Source organism: Diabrotica undecimpunctata, chromosome 7, assembly GCF_040954645.1.
Source record: "Diabrotica undecimpunctata isolate CICGRU chromosome 7, icDiaUnde3, whole genome shotgun sequence".
Classification (NCBI taxonomy): Eukaryota; Metazoa; Arthropoda; class Insecta; order Coleoptera; family Chrysomelidae; genus Diabrotica; species Diabrotica undecimpunctata.
In genome coordinates this window covers 8,000,717-8,022,683 of record NC_092809.1, presented here as the reverse complement: position 1 = coordinate 8,022,683, position 21,967 = coordinate 8,000,717, and the positions used below count along the sequence as shown (strand labels likewise).

General features: G+C 34.5%; 1 protein-coding gene across 5 annotated transcripts in view; it reads right to left on the bottom strand.

Annotated features, from left to right (window-relative positions):
- LOC140444943 (rho guanine nucleotide exchange factor 10) overlaps positions 1 to 21,967 on the bottom strand; it is an 807,510-nt gene that overhangs the window by 170,639 nt on the left and 614,904 nt on the right. The window contains exon 1 of one of the 5 annotated variants that reach the window (XM_072536656.1): positions 10,337 to 10,711. The exons of the other annotated variants lie outside the window; for them this stretch is intronic. Coding sequence (XP_072392757.1) covers positions 10,337 to 10,376 — 40 coding nt within the window. The 5' untranslated portion in view covers positions 10,377 to 10,711. Of the gene's footprint in view, positions 1 to 10,336; positions 10,712 to 21,967 lie in introns of those variants that run through there. 5 annotated transcript variants of the gene reach the window in all.

Here is a 21,967-nt window from a genome sequence, read left to right as displayed (position 1 = left end):
GTTGTCATAATATTGTTTTGCTTTTCCCCATATATATTCGATGGGATTAAACTGACAATGATACGGTGGCAGACGTAAAACTTGATGACCCTAAATTTCAATAATCTGATCCACAACAAAGGTTTTTGGTTTTGCGTGGATATTTGCCAAGCGTAATAATTCTGATTTTAAAATATGTTGTGTAAATGGTATATGTTCCTTTGTCAACCATTCTTTAATTTTATTAACAGTCCAAGAATTCGTTGTACTTTTGTTTAATACTTCAGAATGGTAAGGTGCATTGTCTAAAATAATTACGCTGGGCTCACTTAAACCTGGGAGAAGTTTTTCATGTAACCATTTTACAAACATTTATGTGTTCATATTATCGTGATAGTCACTTGATTTTGATTTAGATGAAAATATTAAATCAGCACCTTCTATAAAACCCGATTTCCCTCCTGCATGTAAAATTATGTGTCGCTTCCCTTCTCCATCAGTATGTTTGATAGACTTTACGTTATCATCTTGCCATATTCTCTTGGTTGCACCCCTAGAAAATATCCATGTTTCGTCTAAATATATAAAATTTGCCCTTTCTTCTTTTAATTTAGAATATTTTCTTAGAAAGTTAATTCTTTTATGCACAACAGAACTTCTTTCACAAAGGGCTTTTCTGTTATCCTCCTTTTGAAATTTGAAACCCAAATTATGTATCACTTGCCATAGACTTGTTCTGCCAATTTCGTCAAATTTTCTATCTTTTAATTCCGAGAGTATTGTATTTAAGGTCACATGTTCCTTGTTGGCTCGCATTCGATAAATGGTATCACGAATTTCAAATTTTTTTCAATCTGGAATATCTTTCGTTTTTAATGATAGGCGAGTTTTTCGGTGATCTTCTTTCGGCCGTTCATTATTGCGATTTTGTAATACTCCTCTTAGTTTGGTTTCACTAATTCCTAGAGCATCACATACGCGTTGTTGAACAGACATTACCGATTTTAAAGGACCGCCATTTTCTTTTTCATCCGTAAAATACTTATGTACACTACAAATTAGACTATCTACATCTAACACACGTCTAGGCATTTTTAAATATTTCCACCAAACATACAATGTCAACACTGGCAAAGAATCAATTCAACTGCAATATTGTAACAAATTTATACCTACCCTAATGTTATTTTAATGTATTTTAAAATATGACCATTAATGCAGTTTTTACCTAATTTTCTGGGAAGTCGTTTACTGCAACTGGTTATCAATGAGTCATTAGCATAATTTTGTTAATCCGAAACCCGCGTAAATATAGCGAACCGACTTTAAGGGATTTTCTCCCTATTATACAGTGTGTCCGTAAAGTATGGAATAAATTCGATATTTTCTAAATGAAAAGCCTTTTTAAAAAAAAACCTAAAACACGTCGATTTTTAAACTTAAGTTCTACATTTTACATTAAAATTTCATTATACAATGTGATACACATTACAGTGATGACGTCATCGGCTCTTTTTTTAAATGTAACACCCTGAATTTTAGGACATTTTTAGGTCGATAAAAATGAGCTAATTATAAAAAAGTATAATACTCGGGTCTAATGGATATAATTATTATATTTTAATAAATTATAACTTATCAAACAGATGATAAACGGAAATAAAAAAGTTATTTCGTTACAGCGTACCACCATTCGCTGATGGTGCATATTTCTGTCTCTTGGTTTCATCAGAGCGAACTCATTGTTAACTGTAAACTATTTGTTATTTTTGAAGGTTTTCAATTATTGGATTTTACATATTGAAAAATATTTAAGATTCATTATACCAAATTAGTGTAAGAAAAAAGTCATCAACATTAAAATAGATCCAAGAAAAGGAATTTGTACCTTCTACGAGAATACAATTTCATGTAAATTCCATTTCAGTCAAAGGATATTCGCGTTAATTATACAGGACATTGTTCTCCGCAAGTTGTTATCAAATAAAGGACAGTTGTAATATACCGAAATTGCGTTCTGCGGTTGGCAAGGCAACAGGAACCTAACTGTATAACGGAAACGTATATAATTTTTAAAGACAATACATACATATATGTAGACAATGGGTTTGTAATATTAGTTTTTCTTAAGAACATAATGAGTATAATCAAGTAAATTTGTATATATTAGTGTATATATTAAAGGCGCATTTGCAATTGAATTATTAAGTGCAGGATTACTGAGAATGCGTCTAGTACGACTAGAGGAACCTTTTTAATTTAAAGTCACTAACAAAGAATCCTGCGGAACCGGTCTTACAATTCATATTTCCAAATGGGTCTGTAACCCTCGAATTTCGCAAGTGTCAAATCCATCAATACTTTTTCTTCAGGTCTATCTCCCGTAAGAATCCTTGAAAATATACGCCTAGAAATTGAAAAGACAAAGCAACTGAGAGTTGAAGATAAATCAGAAATTATTTTAATCTCCTGTCAATGGAATACTTAAGTCTCTTACATTTCATTTGACAACGAGACCTCGTAACCAGTGTATAGATAGATTAAGAGAGGTGGCCTTTAGGCCTATTCCACTGCGACCTTTTCAGATTTATTGTGGTCCTCTAGTCCTAGATAACATTCACTAGCCTGACCCTTTTTAAAAAGTCTAATAGTTTCGAGACTGTACCTTCCATGTAGCTATTTGCTGGTGAATTTTTTTCTCCTAATGCAAACAACCGCACAATTGCCAGACTGTCACACTGACACAGAATGTACTCTGCTGTTTCTTCTTCGAGGTGACAGAATCTGCACAGGTCATCATCTGATAATCCCATCAGCTTCAAGTACCTATTCAGCTTATAGTGCCCTGTTAGAAGACCTACTATGGCTTTGACTGTTTTCCTGTCTTTGCTTATTAGTTAGGTTGCTAATATACTAACAATAACTTAGGTTATTGTTAGGTGTGCCGTAAATTTTGGCGAATGTTCTGTAATAAACTGTTTCGCCTGTCTTTGTTCTGGTGAACTTCTCCACCATTTCAGAGATTTGTGAGCTACCCACTTCCTTGATGAGCCTTGTTTGGCCATTTCACCTGCTTTCCATTGCCCTTATGACCCTCGTGCCCCGGTACCGAGGCTACCGTAACCTTGCTAAGGTCTCCTAGTTTATTTAGGGCACACACACAATCCCATACTAGCTTATAATTGACCTCTACAGAATTGAGTGCCTTAAGCGCTGCCTGACTATCTGTGAAGATGGCAACTGAACGGAACGTTTTTTCCTGCCTTTCTATTTCTTTCACGCAGTGATGGATTGCCGTTATTTCCGCCTGGAAAACTGTCACATCCTTAGATAGACTTACCGGGAAATGTATTCCTTGATTTGTCCCTACAATGCCGGCTCCCACATCCTCCGATGTTTTGAACAATTCGTGGACCAGGTAGGAGCAGCTTGTATAGGTACACCTTTATTCCAGTCTTTCCTGCCTGGTATTTTAATTGTGAACTTATTGTTAAAGCTATATCTCGTAGCTGTTGCATCGATAGGTTGTCCCATCACAATATCGGCTTTTAGCTCCTTGATTAGCTTCCTGTTGTCAGCACCATGCATCTGGCTTATATGTCGCTGGCTTATATGTCGCTGACTATGGATAGATCTATCTATCTATCTAACCAGTGTATAAAAGACAATTCGAAGCCGCTGCACAAAATAATGGATAGACATATCAACAGAAGGCAACAGCACTTCGAGGTAAGGCTGTCGAAACCCTCCAAAACATCCCAGAGGGCGCACAAAAGAACTATAAGACCATCGTATCGGCTCTAGAACGAATCTGTGCAAGAATACGGTGCGGAAGTAGAAAAGATAGCACGATTCGCTTGGTCCAAAGGCCCGGAAGAGTTCGTACACCAATTCACCATGCAATGTTTCCTTGATGGTGTGCGCGACGTAGATTTTCAGCAGACATTACCACTAGAATGAGAACGCTAGCAAATATTGAAGGACGCCATTGTCGCAGCATTGGAGTATGAAGCCGTGAAGAATGTATCTCGCCTTCAACGAAACGCATTTACTGTTAATGTATGAAGTTTATTTATTGTTAATTTTATAAAGATATTGATAATACATATTCATTAATCAATAATCATCATCAATACATCGACATCGATTGATTTTTTTTACAATTTTTATGGCAATTATAAGCTCTTACCATATTTTTATTTCTGGTGATTTTCCAAATATAGAATAATCAATTAGTATAGCTAACACTATGTTCGAAAAAACAAAAGTAGCCGTAGGAAAGATGGCCAAATTTCGCGAACTCTAAAAATGAGGTTGATCAACTGCCTAATATTAAGCGGAAAGAAAAAAAATAAATGCCACTAAAATGTTCTGTTGTTAAAAAAATATTTCAATTTTAAATGAGCTAAAAGTCAGCAAACAGCTATTCAGCAAAGTTCATCTTTAACAATTAAAATACTTTGGACATGTTATGAAAGCAGACACAGAAAATATGGGAAGACTTATTATCCAAGGAAAAGTAGAAAGCCGAAGATGACGAGGAAGATCTATTATCCAAGGAAAAGTAGACAGCTGAAGATCACGAGGAAGATCCCAGCAAGATGGATTCATTAAATTACAGGAATATGGAAAAGACATGCATGTGTTAAAATAAGTGACCAGAGACAGAGATCTTTGGAGACGGACATTACAATGACCACTACACGCCCTCCGGGGGTCAGGCTTGAAGAGAGAGAGAGAGAGATTTAAAGCAATATATGATTTTGCGTGGGGATGTGTGAATCTCAAATAATTATTCACATTGTAGATACCGATGTTTTTATTCTTGCTGTGAATTTTTGAAATTTCTTCAAACCACACGGTTGTCTGGTTTCACGTTCTTCTTCAATATCTCAAATCTTCGATAATCTTTCGGACGATCAACTTTCGGAAAAGTTACTACAGACTTTTTTTATTCAGAATGACTCAAAAAACTTTGTCCTGGCGAAAAATTTAATTTTTGAAATTTTTTTATTATTTAATCAAAATCTTTTTAATTTTTAATAAGCTTGTGCACTTTTTGTGCTGTTTTGGCCGATATCTGGATTTTCTGTGGGTGACTTTTGCGCTAGGGTATATATGGTAGTTTTTGGGGGATTGGTCAATGTACCAATTAACAGAAATTAATTAGCAATATAATATGCCGCCAAGATGGGCCCTGTAGTCCTTTTCCTTGCCGAGATATAACTATGGCTATATTAGCTTTACCGTAAAAATGTGTTGGTCTGACCTCGGCCTTATAAAATAGATATGATGACATTACCCTTATCATTTTTTCGTTAACAAATGTTATTAAAAATAATCTGTTCGTCTTATCTATCACAAATAAGCCTTTAGGCATAAGTTCTTATTTAAATATCGTATTTCACGTAATTTCCTTCCAAGTACAGTAAATGTTGATTTCAATTCCTCGAATGAACAAACCAAATTATTCAAACGTTACTTCAAAGGCGTTAGGCGACTCCGGTCCGCTAATGACCTTTATGTTTCCCGTGGGAGGTCCACCTACCAGCTGACATGATTCATTCAGTTACTTATTAATTGTTTATATCATAAACATATATAGGTGTATTAGTATTTGTGTACGAAGATCCGACAGGTTACCGAATTATACGGTTTTATTCACAACGAATCGTCAAGATTACGTAAGAAAACAATCCTGTATTGTTAAGATGAGAGATAGAAATAAAAATGGATGCGATATCCTCGTTAGCATTATCATAATGTCATGCAACCTTCCGACTGTTTGGTGAAAGTTGGATTTAATGGCTCTTGTTGATTTTGTGATTCTTGCTTGAATATTCTATCTTGCGAGTATTTGTAGATATATTATGGAAGATAATTAATTCCATAGTAAGATATGGATGGATGTTGTTTTCCAGAATGTAAAGGCATATCTTCATTTACTTAGGAGTTAAAAAAATAATACAATGACGAAACCACTAACAACCTAATTTAAGGAATGAGGACTCTTACAACATTTATTTTGCAAAATAAATGTAACCGATGAAAAGACATAAAATTAAAAAAAGAATAAAAACTGTCTGTCAATTAGTATTCACTAAAAATCAACAAAAATAAATCCATTTTTAATCAAAATTTCTTTAAAAAAAAATATTTTTTACAACTTATAGGTACAAATGCAAAATAAGGTCAAATGTCTATGTATAAACTTGGAAAACGAAATGGAAAGAAAAAGTTAATTTCGAAAAAAACCTCAACCAATTTAATTAAAGACCTTTTCGCTTGTTTACAGCTACAACTTTTTGTTGAATTGCCTTAGTTCTGATTGTAGCTGACTGTCCAGGGAACTTTAAATGTAAAAGCGAAAGTTTAGAAGTTTTCTTAGCAACTCAAGGCGGTCAGTGACTTCCGGATTCCCGGAAACAAGTTCCAACACTACGAACTTGATAATTCAATAATCCCCAACGGGGACATTTTAAATATTGCGGAAATGGCTACTTCCGTTATTTGATGAGTTTTTCTACGAAGAAATTCGATTGTGGCTCATCTCCTGTCGGCAATATTAAAAGCTTCGGGTTGTCTTGTTTTGTTCGCGTTTGTTCGGATCTACATTTCAAATTTATTTTGTTTATCTGTTAGATTGCTTTATAAAGTTTGATTATAACATTATTTTGTGAACTTTGATATTTTCAATAATAATTGTAGAAAAATAATACACCTGTTCGCAACAAGATAGATCAATAATATACAATATAGGTCAAGTTCAGTTTTCGGTAATTAGAAGGGCAATCGAAAGTTTATTCATCGTTATTTATTATTTCCCTAATAAAAATATAATATCAAGGTCACATCGAATCCTCCCATAACAATAGTAACTTCTGTGGATCCTACCTTTGGTTTTTGTGCTAAAGGTTTGACTGTAGAACCCTGTTAGTGGTCACTGAGAGACACATTCAAAATCCGCGACAGTCATCGCCATCCTGCTCGTTCCTATACATTTTTATGTATGTATTCACAAAAAAGCCATCTTTGAGTACACCTCTTTGTTTCGTATTCATTTTACTCTCACGAGTTGGGACGAAATGTTGTCAGGCCTCGTTAAGACTATAATCTTCCAAAGTTTGCTCCATGGGGCATCGCTTGGGCAACACTTTCCTGTATACGATGCGTTCCCTGATAGGATCTTTGCCCTAGCCGATATATAGGACGTTTGCTATTGGCCATTAGGTCGTGCCGTGTCGGAGAGAGAACTCGCCCATCCAGTCTTACGAGGAGTAGAAGCGAACTTAAACCCACAGTCTTAGACCTATACGGATATGTCAGCACTGGTATCCATTGTTATCTCCTATGTAATTTGCAGAAAAAATCTTATATGGAGTAACTTGCTGCTATCTTCTCGATTGTTGCATCCAGTTTTCATGTCCAGCTCTTAATAGCTTTTACTACGCAGATACCAATGAACAACTAGCTCTGGAACAACATAAGCAAACAACAAAAAAGTCATACTGGTCATAGTATTTGTTGATCGAGTAATAATTTATTAAGAATGGGCAGTTTTTTAACGTGAATATTGCAGTGCAATTTGGCGTTACGTCCTTAGGCTTCCTTGTGATGAATAATGATTACTGATCAGTAATCATAGACGAAGAGAAAACGGAAGGTCATTCTAGCAAACAAGTGATACTTTGGGCTATTTCTAATTTTGTTTTTTCTTACTTGGTGAAAAATTCTTCTAATAATTTAATTTTATCTGACTCATTTATATTGACAATTTAGACATACATTATACATTTTAAAGTAGACGACTTTAAAATGATATTGCCAATATTGTTGCGCTCCTGGGACGACTTTACTTATAAGATAGTTCATTCTACATGAAATCTGATTACAAATTCTGATTTTATATGTTTGTTATTTAAAAAACATAAATGATGTATCCTCTATATGTTACCGACTTACTAATACTGGTATTTTCCTTTTAATAACTTCTTCTTTTAATATGGGTTACCAGATCCTACTACATTCTGCCGAGGAATTTGCGACACAATTGGTCTCATTTAGCATAATTAGAGCCGCTTCTTTGATTTTTCTCTTTTTACCATCCGTTTCTTTTAGGACTATATTTGAATCATTCCATTGAACCCTATGTTCATTATCCCATGCGTGTTAACATATTTGAGATCTATCAAATTCTTTATTTTTAATATAGGATTGATGTTCACTTATTCTAACATTTAATGGCCTTGATGTTTCACCTAAATAAAACTGATCGCATTCACAAGGTATTTTATAAATGCAATTCCTTGTCCTCTCTTGTTCATTGTTAGGTTTGGTTTTGAACAAAATAGATCTCAACGTGTTTGTTGTTTTGAATGTTGTTGAAATGTTGAATTTATTTCCTATCCTTTTAAGTTTTTCCGATAATCCTTTTATGTATGGTATTGTTAATTGTGGCTTATTCCCATTTAAATATTAATTAATTTAAAATGCCACAAGAAAATAGCTTCAGAACAATATTAACAAAATGGAAGTCTGAATAGATGGACAACTTACAGAACCTATGGAAATATGCAGCGGAATAAGACAAGGAGATTAATTGAGCTCCTTGCTCTTCAATTTGATCATGGATGAAATCATCAAAAGCGTATGTTATTTTCCTCGTATTATTCCTTGTGTATGCTGTAGGATCTCGTTTTAAGTTGTTCTGTTCTATTCGGTCAATTATTGAAAATTCCTTATTTATAAACGATAAAGGATAATCATTTTTTAATAAAACAGATGATAACAAATGCTTTTTTTCCAAGAACGAATTTTCGTTAGAACAAGTAATTTTGGCTCTATCGTATAATGCATCTATGGAATATTTTTAATGATTTCCTTTTTAATATTAATATTGCGATTTGATTTGAAATTTAAGTATCTGTTGGTGTGTGTTGATTTTCTATACACCTGCGTCTCATATCCAGTATCGTTCTTAGAGATTAAAACATCCAGGAAAGTTAGTGTGTTATTATAATCCTTTTCCATGGTAAACGTTATTGTCTCTTCTTTATCGTTTATATCATTCAGGAATGTGGCCAACAACTCTGATCCATGAGGCCATATTGAGAATACATCATATACATATCTCCACCATACTGTGGGTTTTAAATTTTGTTTGGAAATAATATTTGTTTCAAAATCTTCCATAAATATATCGGCTAATAATGGAGATAAACTAGAGCCCATTGCTAGACTAAAATTTTGTTTATAGAATGCATTATTTAGTTGAAAAAATGTATTATCAGTACATAATGTTAATAACTCCATTATAGCTGATATGTTTAGTCTTGTTCTAGTTGCCAATGTATCATCACTCTCTAATTTTGTCTTGACTATATTTAAAGTCTTGTCTAACGGCACATTCGTAAATAAACTTTATGTCAAAACTTACCAAAGTATTATGTGAATTAAATTCAATATTTGATATTTGTATTTTATAATGATTTGTAGTAAAATAAACATTTTACATAAAATTTAGTTTATCAGGAGCTTTGTCTATTCAGTATTCTATGCGTTTAGTAATACAGAATAGTTTGTCAGCTTACTGTGCAGTTAAAAGAATATTATCTAGTGTTGCGTTAAATTAACACAAATAGATTGCCAAAAGATTAAATAAATTTAATGAAATTAAATAAAAACGAAGGGCACCTATGCTAGTTTTGCAGGCCGGCACCTTATACCCTAGCACCATAGTAGAGTGCCAGTTAGTGGTAGACTATGCTTACCTCTAATAATTAAAGAATCTTCATTTCCCTAGTTAACAAAACAAATTTTGTTTTTCAGCGTAATAGAAAAAGTATAGAACTTTTCGTGGAAATCAATATGAATACGTCTGAATTATTGGAATAAACAGAGAACATTTACCGGTAGTTTTCTAACCGATTAGCAGCAGAAAAATAAAAGCAAGTAGAATATAACCTTAACCTTTGGTGTGCATAAGGAAGTAAGAACATTTTAACAAAAAAGAGTGAGTCATAAGTCATAATACTGTTCTACTCTACAACTTTGAAGTTCTGGTCCATTTTTTTTTGGAATAAACTTTGAAATCATAAAATTCATTCGATCTAAAGTTTCTGTTTTCAAAATAACATGTTTCAATTTTTTAAATTTAATTAACATTTGATAATTTAATTGAAAAAAATCTGAATCTGTAGGTAATTGTAACTTTTTATTTCTTTAAAACCTTTTAATGGACATTGAAAATATTCTTTTAATTGCTGATTCAGGAGAATACATTTTTAAAAATAAAAGAAGCTAATATTATTATAAGGGTTAAAAGCTTACAATAGATATTGACTACATTAGTACTTACGAACTGCTGGACTTGGTTTCCTAACAAAAAATGATTGCATATAAATAAATTTAAAGTCCACAAGTAAAACTTGTCCTTTTAAACCTTATATTTCACTGTTTTTATTCCACAAGTCACATACCCGCACAATTAAGAATACACTACCAAAACTGAACTGACATTTTGAAAAATCTCCTCATGCGACTGAAACTCGTCTCAAGATCGCGTTTCTTGTCTAATCACTTCCCTGCTGCTATCTCCTGCGAGATACTCGAATGACTGTCGTCGTCGAATTCTGTCTGTTCTGCCGACTCGCACCCGGCGCGAGGACGATGTCGCTGCTTGAGTCTCCCTGCTCTGCTCTGCTATGTTTTTCTGTCCGCTGTTGACTGTTGGACGTTGGACTGTTGGGCTGCTCTGTTGGTTTGGTTGAGCATTTGAGTATTCGGTTGCCGCTGCCGCCTAGCCGGCTGGAGACGCACACGTTATGGTGGCCGTGAAGATCGGTGCAGGCCACACTGCACCTGCATTCAGGTTTAAAAATGGTATGCGTAAATACATGCCTTCTAAAAATAAACATAATATGCCTATATAGAAGATTCTATTCTTTCTCTACTACGCTAGTTAGAAAGATAAACTGAATTCATCAAAAATGTTCATATTAAACCTTTAACTTTATAGCCATGTCGGTATTTGTTTACATTAGTAAGAGTGGCTAAAAATGCGCATTTTTTTGGACTTAACCTGAAAAATGAAAAAAAGCAAAATTTTTCGTGTTTTTTATGTACGAAAAGTATATAAATGAAAAAAAAATTTTTATAAAAAGTAGGATATCGAAAAGTAGAAAGAGGAAAATGTTATCAAAATACGAAATAACCTTAGTTATATAAATTGCATAAACCAATTGTAAATACCAATTATTTTTTCCCTGTTAAATTATACAAAAACATAAAATATTATAAAATAACCAAAATTAATTCATTTGGAAAAAGAAGAAAAGCGCGTTTGCGCACAATATAAAATATTCTGCACAGGTTCAATGTTGCCATTGTTGCCAATGTTATTTATGGACAAGATTGTGGCTGGTTATGAAAATAAACATCTTTCTCTGGAAATATTTTTAGATCTGTCAAAGGCTTTCGATAGTTTGGACCACTCAATTTTACTGGAAAAATAGGAAAGATATGGTTTTAGGGGACTAGCTTATCAGTGGATAAAATCTTACTTAACACGACGTAAGCAAAAAGTAATTGTAGAACATCAAGGAGTCAAGTAAACGCTTTGAACGAAAAATACTTAGAAAAATTTTCGGACCTCACCATGACATCACCACAAACCAGTATAGGATCAGAACCAATATCGAATTAAAAGCACTCTACAATGACGCAGATATTGTCCAAGAAATTAAATCACAGCGACTAAGATGGGCAGGCCACGTGCACAGACTGCATAACGATAGACTTGTAAAACTGGTATGTGAAGAGATTCCCACAGGCAAAAGACCACTCGGACGTCCCAGAATGCGATGGAGAGATAACATCCAAGCAGATCTCCGGAAAATGAACATTCCATTTGACCCTAGGTTGATGGAAGACCGAACAAATTGGAAAAAAGTTGTACAGTCAGCCAAGACCCACCTAGGGTTGCAGCGCTTCGTGATGATGATGATCATGAAGGAGTCTTACTGTAGACATCCCACAGGGCAGTATTATAGGCCCTTTGTTATTTGTTTTTATAGTAAACTTTGCTGATGACACAAATATATTAATCTTAGGATCGTCTTTGAATAACCTTCTAGATATTGCCAATGATACTTTGGAGGAGGCTCAGATGTGGTTCAATATGAACAGACTTAAAGTAAATAAGGAAAAAACAAATTATATGATTTTCAAAACTAAAATGAACAGCATTATTATACCAAGCAGTATTCAGATACAAGAGGAGGAAGTATTTGTAGTAGATAACACCAAATTTCTGGGTATACATATAGATATACATATAGAATTTAGACATTGAAATGCAGGTTGGTAAATTATGTGCTAAACTAACATCAGTTTGTTACTCTTTTAGAGTAATATCTTCATATTTAGATGTCATCTCAAAACGAGTTCTCTATTTTGCAAACTTCCACTCACATATAGGATTTGGAATAATTTTCTGGGGAGGAAGAACCAAATCTGAACAAGTTTTTATTATTCAGCAAAAAATGGTTAGGATACTGCTTGGTTTGAAATTTAGAGATTCCTTCAAAGGAACATTCAAAGAATTCGGTGTAATGACTGTACCTGGAACATATATTTATGAGTGCCTGGTATTTATCTACAAAAATAGACATATTTGAAGGTAAAGGCATAAAGCATAACTTAAATACACGAAGCCACAGTATCAACTACAATATGCCCGCTCATAGACTTTCTATCACAGAGAAATTTCCGATGTTTAAAATTTTATAATAAATTGCCGGATGTGATTAAAATGGAAAACAATTTTAACAGCTTTAAGCAATAGGTAAGCGATCTTATAATAGATCTTGACCCATATTCGGTCAATGAATATTTAGTGAGATAGATAAAGGTTGGAGGAAACAAAACTTGTTTTTTGTTGTTTTATTCAATACATGTCATTTAAATTTTTTTATCTTGTTTATATGTAAGTATTTTAATTGTATATTTTTATTACTTTTGTATCTCCCGTATTATTTTTTATCCTGTTTATAAGTACTTTCATTGTATATTTTTATAACTTTTGTATTTCTTGTATTGACACTATTCACTTTAATTGGAGTCATTTAAATCGTGTATTTGTTTGTCAACCGATTCTTGTGAATAAAGATATTTCTATTCTATTGTATTATTAATAAATATGTACAAGTGGTCGGATATGCAGATGACATAGACATTATTGCTAGGTCCACATAATCTCTGATCGAAGCATTTCGATCACTAAGTACGTTTGTACTGTAATGGGATTAAAAATAAACGCACAGAAAACCAAGTATATGTATTGTACTAGATCGGGCAAGCAGATAGCTAGACTATTAATTGATGATCTGGAACTGGAAGGTGTGGACACCTTCGTCTACCTGGGCTCGCTACTGACCAAAGACAACAATGTCCAAATTAAAAGAAGAATAATGCTTGGCTGGCAATCATCATAGCTATTCTGATCTTAGGTGCTGCCGATCTGAATCATTCGATTGATGTGCATCCGTACCATTCCCTCAAGTTACGCAACCATGAGATTCTTCTCCTTCCTACACTTCTCTTGCTCTGGATTTTCCCTTGTATAATTAATTGAAGTATGTTGTATCTTTTATTACGCATAACATGCCCCACGTATTGCAGCTTTCGAGTCTTGATGGTTTCCAATATTTCCATTCTTTTGTTGACTCTTCTCCTGACTTCGTTGTTTGTTAGATGCTCGGTCCATGATATCTTCAGGATTCTTCTACACACCCACAGTTCAAATGCTTGAAACTTTTTAGTAGTCGACGCGTTAAGTGTCCATGCTTCTATCCCGTAAAGCAGAGTCGAGAAAACATAACACATTGCCAGCCTAACTCTCAAGTTTAATTTCAGTTCTCTTGCACAAAGTACCTTTCTCATTTTATTGGAGTTTGTTCGTACTTTCTCTATTCGAACTTTGATTTCTTTGGAGTAATCGTTTGTGTGATTAATTATTGTGCTAAGATAAATGTAGTTTTCAACTTGTTCTAAAGTTTTACCGTTAATTGTCAGGCTTTCATCATTATTTTGGGTTTTTGATATCCTCATAAATTTAGTTTTCTTGATGTTTCTTGATAATGCATATTCCTCTTCATACTCAACTATCTTGTTCATTAGCTTTTGGAGGTCTTAGAGGTTGTCTGCTATTATGATAGTATCGTCCGCATTTCTAATGTTGTTAATTGGTGTTCCATTGATCTTTATTTCTGCTGTTTTTCCCTCAAGAGCTCTTTTCATAATTTCTTCAGAGTATGCATTAAATAGTAGTGGTGACAATAGGAAAACGGCGTATCTAGGTCACATCATGCGAAATGAAAAATACCAGTTCCTCCAACTTATAATCGAGGGTAAAATTGAAGGCAAGAGAGGAATGGGACGCAAGAAAATGTCCTGGCTCCGAAACATAAGGCAATGGACAGGGATTAACGACATACAATCTCTGATACATATTGCAAGAAATAGAGAATTAATGGAAAATGTGATCGCTAACATCCATTAGTGGATTTGCATCTAAAGAAGAAGAAGAAGGTGACAATCCACACCACTGTCGCCTATGTGTGCCTGCTGTTTATAATATAGATTTGTTACAATTCGAAAGTCATTGTATTGTTATTGTTTTGCTTTGAGGACGTCCATTAGCTCGTTGTGCGGACTTTATCGAAAGCCTTGTTGTAATCTATGAAACAGACGTACATATCTTGGTTCACATCCAAGCATCTCTGATGTGTATTTATATACAGATTTTGAAAATAAAAATGTCTTAAAAACATTTTTGCTTATAACTATTTTCTTCTTATTTGTAATCAAACAACGTGTTGACATTGAAAAAAAAAAATAAAATCCACTTTTAACTGTCCCATGAAAAGAATTACTTTAAATGTTTCCCATAATTCAACGTCAAGAACCGTCAAGGTCCAGATCTATTGTTCGGATTAAATCGACCTTGTCGCGGCCAATCCGTCCACGCCCTAGAAAATTCGTAGACTTCAACAGGCGCCTGTTCTTACCTACATATCCAACAAGGTGACTTTGTTAATACTTAATAGTTTTGTTACATAAACTTCGTGATCTTTGATCAGGAATTAATTCGGTATACAAATTCGATTGAATATAAACAATGTTTAGCATATTTGTTGGTAAGATGCAGTTAACATCTGTTTGAAAGTTTGAAGTTACAAAGTATAAGATATTAGAAGTTCCGCGAAAGTTAATAATGACCTTGTTAGTAAAACTTTCAATTGAACTTTCGAATTTGAGCTTTTCAAAACCTAAATAATGAAACTGATCTGAAGTAAAACGATTTTCAATGGAACAACTTTTATTGTTGGAAGCATAGCTTTTTTATCACGGGTTGCGGATGGAATGCATTGATCGATGCAATGGATCCCGCCGAGATGTGAAAAAAAAAAACAAAAGAAAGGCATTGAAAAGTAATGTAATGACAGATCGCTTGATCACACACTACGAGGAGTATTAAACGCAGTCCCATGCGTATTTCTTAATAAAATAAAATAAAAATAAAATAAAAATAAAATAAAATAAAAATAAAATAAAATAAAATAGAATCAAATCTTTCTTTCGTAGAAACTCTCTAGCGTTGGTCATCATCATCACCCAGCCCTTTGCGTCCACTGCTGGACATAGGCCTCCCTCATTTTTGTCCATTGTGCTCTATCTTGAGCACTTTTCATCCAATTGCTTGATATTTTCTTGAGATCGTAAGCCCAACGAGTAGGGGGTCTTCCTCTACTTCTTTTGTCTAACCTCGGCCTAAACTCAAGCTATCTCTTCGTCCACCTTTCATCACTGATTCGAGCAACGTTTTCGGCCCAGTTCCATTTCAGTATGGCAATTCGGGAAATTACATCGAAAACTCGGTCACGAAGCGATATACGCAGCATTGACCTTTCCATTTTCCTCTGAGCTATTTGCAGCGTTTTAGAAGTTGTAGCTGTCAGTTTGTCAAAGTTTCGGCACCATTGGTCATCACAGGCAACACACATTGGTCAAATGTTTTACGTTTTCAAGACATTGGTATACCGCTTTTAAAGATGTCTTTGAGTTTTCCATAGTCTGCCCATGCTAGGTTTATTCTTCATAGTAGTTCGCATGTTTGGTTGTCTCTTGTGATCTTTATTTCGTGTCCAAGGTATATGCGTTTTTCCACCAGTTCTACTTAGTTGTCTCCAATATTGATATTTCCACTAGGTACTAGGTTTGTCATGAATTTGTTTTGGGGATGTTTATTTTAAGACCCACATTCGAACACACTAACTGAAGTTCATGTAGCATTGTACATATCTCCTTGAGGTTGTCCGAGAACAAAACTATGTCGTCTGTGAATTTCAAATTTGTTAATCTTCTACCGTCAATGTTCAGGCCTTTCTGTTCCCAGTTAAGTTTTTTACAAGCATATTCTAGTATCGTGGTAAGAAGTTTAGGCGATAAGGTATCACCCTGTCGGACTCCTCTGCCGATTGGGATATGATCCGTGTTTTTATGTAGTTTCACCGACATAGTTGCGTTCTTGTATGTATTGTAAATTAACTTTGTATATCGGTATCGCTAGTCAATGCGGCATGCTTGTAGTGCTTCCAGGATTTTGTCAAATTCTACCGTACTATAATATCGTTGGTACAAATACTATCGTTGGTACTTAAAAAAAAACTATACATTCTTCAAGAAATACAAGCTTCGAAAACACGAGAGATCTTATCAACTCTTTTTGGCTTTTAGGAATGTTTGGGAAAGTATGTACTATTTCTTTCTTATTTTTACATTTAATATTTTTCTGTTACGGTACTGTAATGTTATCTAATTCAATACTATTCTAACGACTTTGGTAAAATATATTGCTTCCTGTAAAAACTGGTTGTCTCATCTATTGCGTTTTAAGTACGAAGAATTTGACTTCTTTTGTGTCGCCAATATAGAAACAAGCGTACGGTTCGTATTACCAGAACAATTATCGCAACACAATAGAGTGATTTATTGGTGTACCCTCTTGGTATACAGACCACACGCAACGGTTAGGAGGTTCTTTTCTGACCGTCTTAAGTCTCAACTCAAACTCAAGACACTTCATCTCAAGACATCGAACTAAACGGACCTCGTGTGATAGGTTTTCGCCATCGAGCGTCGGCCGGCGCCCCGACGCGGTACCAACGAGATTTCCTTGGCTACGATTCCAATATTTCAAAATGTAAGTCTATATTCTTTGTACAAACATCAATAATGAGTAAGACCAGTTAATTTCCTAATTTATTGACCGTTATATTTGCTATTTTTCGCTAATTGATTTACAAACAAATTATTTCATTTTTTCGTTATAATTATTTATCTATTATCATTTAACCAGCGACTTCATTAAGTTTTATACAAAACAAGGAAAATGTTACTTATGTACCGAAGAAAAACAGAGATGTGATTTAGCTTAGCACGATAAACGATGATAAGACGGGTGATACAGTACATAATAAACCAGAAATAATTTCGTTTTATAATAAATACAAAGCTGGTGTTAATACAATGGATAAACTGTGTCCGAGATACACCATGCAACGGAGAATTTTTCTAGAATCTCTTCTCTTGCTGAGAATGAAACAAAAGAGACTTTTTGTGCCAGTTTGCTGAAGAATTTGCTATGCCATTGACTGAAGAGCGAACTTCGAATCAGCGGATCATCCAACACCATTAGACAAAACTAGTGATTGAAACTAATTAAAATAAGTCGATTGCAGTTTAATCAATCAATCGAACGATATATGGCCTTTGCAGAGACAGCGTGACAAACGAATGGAGGGGCAGATACAATAACGAGCTAAACCGTATTCATTTTACAAATTCCCAATCGTCAATAGAACCACGTGTAAGCCAACCAGGGTCGTACTGATGTACGACCTATATATCATATGATTTATAAAAATATTTACTTTTGAAACTGTTAGTGTAAGAATTTCTTGAAATTTAATCATTATATCACAATTAAACTAAACTCTAAAAAATAACACGACCAGTAAATAACTTAACAATAACTATAACATAAATATAACACAATATATTAACTTAAAAATCAACACGATACAATTTGAATTTAAAATGCTGGCAACTTGGGATCTGTAAAATGAGAATCTGTCTCGCTTAAGGTAATAAATTATATTTAATAGCCTCTTGACGAATGAGACGGCGAATATCAACACGTGCTCATGTTTACTGATGGGAATTTGGTAAACGAATGAACTTTAGAGTCTCTATTCGGAGAAGAAAATCTAGTCAGATATATAAAGGCCAATAGACTCAGATAGGCATGTGATACGCAGTAACGACCATCGCCTTATAAACAATGTGTTCTGGGAAAGGGCAGAGGGAAGAAGGTCTGTAGGGCGGCCTAGAAAAAGGTGGAAAGATGCAGTCAAAGAAGATCTAGAGAAAATGGGAGTGCGACAATGGGAATTACTGGCACATGACCGACAAACATGGAAGGCAATAGTAAACGCGGCAAAGACTCACGAAGAGGTGTAGCGCCATTGATGATGATGAGTTTAATCAATCGCTGATAATCAACCACGAGACAACACTGACAGGAAACTTGTTGTTGGATCTTGCTACATTTGTCACAAGTTACCTATTCGCAAACGAAGAAAGGAAAGAAAGTGCTGTGGTGAATGCCAAAAGCCAGTCTGCCAGTCTGCCAAAAGCAGCAATTAGACCTATATTAATATACATACACGGCTAATAACATAAGAAGAGCATGCAATATAGAAGACATATACTTTTTCCAGAGCCAGATTGAACAGTATACACAAGAGACAGTCTCGCTTGCGCAGCCCATTATTTGTTAAAAGGTTCAGACAGTTCCCCCTGGATTCGTACTCTACATTTACCTTTCTCAAGAGTTAGTGTTGTTAAATTTACCAACTGATTTGATATTCCTAGCTCTTTCATTGCTTTGAACATTTCTCTTCTATTTACAGAGTAGGCTGCTTTGTAGTCTATAAATATGTGATGAGTATTAATGCCATATTCCAGTGTTTTTATAAAATTTGTTTCAGGGTTACAATCTGATGCATTGTCGATTTACCACCTCTGAAACCAACCTGGTATTTTTCTACTATCCGTTCTGCATATGGTGACATAGTACTATGGAAAAAATTTTATACGCTGCATTTAGAAGCGTAATTCCTCTGTGGGTAGAGCATTAAAAGATATCTCCTTTTTTGTGTATGGTGCAAAGGTTGGAATATTGGAAAGAATTCCAATATTCCAATCACTTTGGAGGGATTTCTGTGTCAATATTTCTTTTATTTTTTCGGGTTTGTTATTAGTAGGGGCATGTGCCAAACTGTATTAGGAGAGTTTTACTTTTAAGCTTAAATAGCACGTTCTTTGACTGTAAGCTTTAAAGTCATTAATAAGGCCTTTTGTTATTTGGTTTACACCAAATTTGTGTTGACATAAATTGCAGCTATAATATATAGAATGGGCTTTCTTGTCAAGAGTGCCAGTTCCCGTCCATCGCATTTCCTGCAATGCTAAAACAGCTACTTTGTACGTGTTCACGATGTCTAGTCCCGGTTGGACTATACGTGTCTTAACATGAAAATTATCTTACCAACAACTTCATCATTATCTTCATCTTCTTCTTCTTAACGTGCCCCATCCCTAAGGACATTGGCGATCATCATGGCCCATTTGACTATATCGGCAGCCGTTCTGAAAAGTCCTATTGACGTTTTCCCACTCCATTGTCTCAGATTCTTCAGCCAGAACGTGCGTCTTCTCCCCGGTCTTTGCCTTCCACCTTCCCTTGTATGACCAGCCGCATCAATTCGTATTTCTCGTTTCTTAGTATGTGACCAAAGTAGCTCATTTTTCTTTTCTTTATAGCGTTGAGTATTTCTTTATCTTTTTTTCATTCTTCGTAGCGTTTCTGCATTTATTATGTGTTGTGTCCAAGATATTTTCCACATTCTTCGATAATACCATTTCAAAAGTTAATGAGTTTTTTCTCTGTCGCCTCTGTAATTGTCCAGGCCTCAACTCCATACAACAGGACAGAGAACAGGTAGCATCTCAATACTCTATTTCTAATTTCGATGTTGAGTTTTCCATTGCATAATATTGTTTTCATCTTATTAAAAGCACTTCTAGCTATCTCAATACGCCGTTTTATTTCCGTACTTCTATCCCATTCTTCATTTAGTTCGCCACCTAAGTACTGATATCTGTGCACTCTGCCTAAAAGTTTTCCTTTAGCATAAACACTGTCTTCCTCAATCTTATTCTTGCTCACCACCATGATTTTTGTTTTATTTGTATTCAGTGCCATTCCATACCTTTCGCAGTATTGGGTAATGCGATCAACCAAGATCTGTAGTCCTTCTCTGCTGTCCGCAAGGAGTATTGTGTCATTTTCGTATCTAAAATGATTCAGAAGTGCTCCGTTAATAAATATGCCTTCATTTACGTCTTCTAATGCCTCTTTAAACAATTCTTCTGAATACATATTAAAAAGTAAAGGGGAAAGCACACATGCTTGTCTTACTCCATAATTTATAGGTATTTCTGTCGATTTTTGTTGGTCTATTCGTATTATGGCTTTCTGATATCGGTATAGATTGGCAATGATTCTCACGTCTTCGTCATCTAATTCTGTGTTCTGCAGTATTTTTGCCATTCTTCGAGTCGACTAGACATATGAATACGTCACAATTGACATCTCGACATCGTTCGATTAGTGTTTGTACAGTAAATAATGCTTCTCTGGTGCCAAAGCCTTTTCTGAATCCCAATTGGTTTTCAGTTATTCTATCATCTAGCTTTTTATAGATACGTTCGTGTATTACTCGTAAGAACACTTTTAGAATATGGTTCATCAAGCTAATTGTCCTGTGCTCTTTACACTTCATTGCGTTTGATTTTTTGGGTATTGAAATAAATAAATAAATAAATATTGATATTAACCATTCTTTCGGAATCTTTCCCGTATAATAAATGTCATTAAATAATTCTCCATCTTCATATCATCATCATTCAGCCTCAAAAGTCCTATTTTGCTCCACTTTCATCCAGTTTTGACTATCCAGAACAACAACTACTAATATCAAACTATAATAAATACATAATATATAATAAAAAATAATGATTGTTTGGATAATATGCTGTTTGGATAATATGAATATTTTACGTAAAATTAAAATTAATACCGTTTAGAGCAACAATATTTGTTTTTCTGTCCACTACATCAGGATCATTTAAAAATCGATGTTCAGACCATCAATAAATACGAGTACGAGCAGTTAATTTCCAATTAGCATTTCGAGCGACCCAACGGAATGTATCATTAGCCGAGCCGACCTTTCATCTGAAAACAAAGCTAGTACAGGCCGGTATATCATCTGTAAATAAATGACAATCATGCGAGGCAGACACATTAAAAGCCCACAACGATAAAATAAATGGCAGCGAAAAAAAGGGGTTTTCTCCAGGGGTGCTGCAATTTGTCGGTGGGAAGACGTGCCACGGAATTGTATTTAAAATTACGACGTGAATCGATGCTACGAAAACGAAAGTAGAACAAGTGATGTAAGAGTCCAGACCAAAAAAGAAAAAGATTAATGTCGTCAATAAAAGATTCATTTGGTTGGATTAAAATACAGAGTCGAAACGATTGATATTTACAGCATATGATTGTTGAATACACTCTAAGAAAGATTATCTTTTTGGTTAGAATAATGTCAAGTCCTCTAATATTGGCAGAGTAGGAATAAAAAAATTAAAACAATGATAAAACTTATAATAGTTTTGAGTACTTAGGAACTGTTTAAAGGAAAGGCAAATAATAATCAACACATTAACGTACCTGAATTATAGCCACAAATTCACTCAAAAATAGAAAGTCACCAGGACCAGTTGGAATAACCAACGA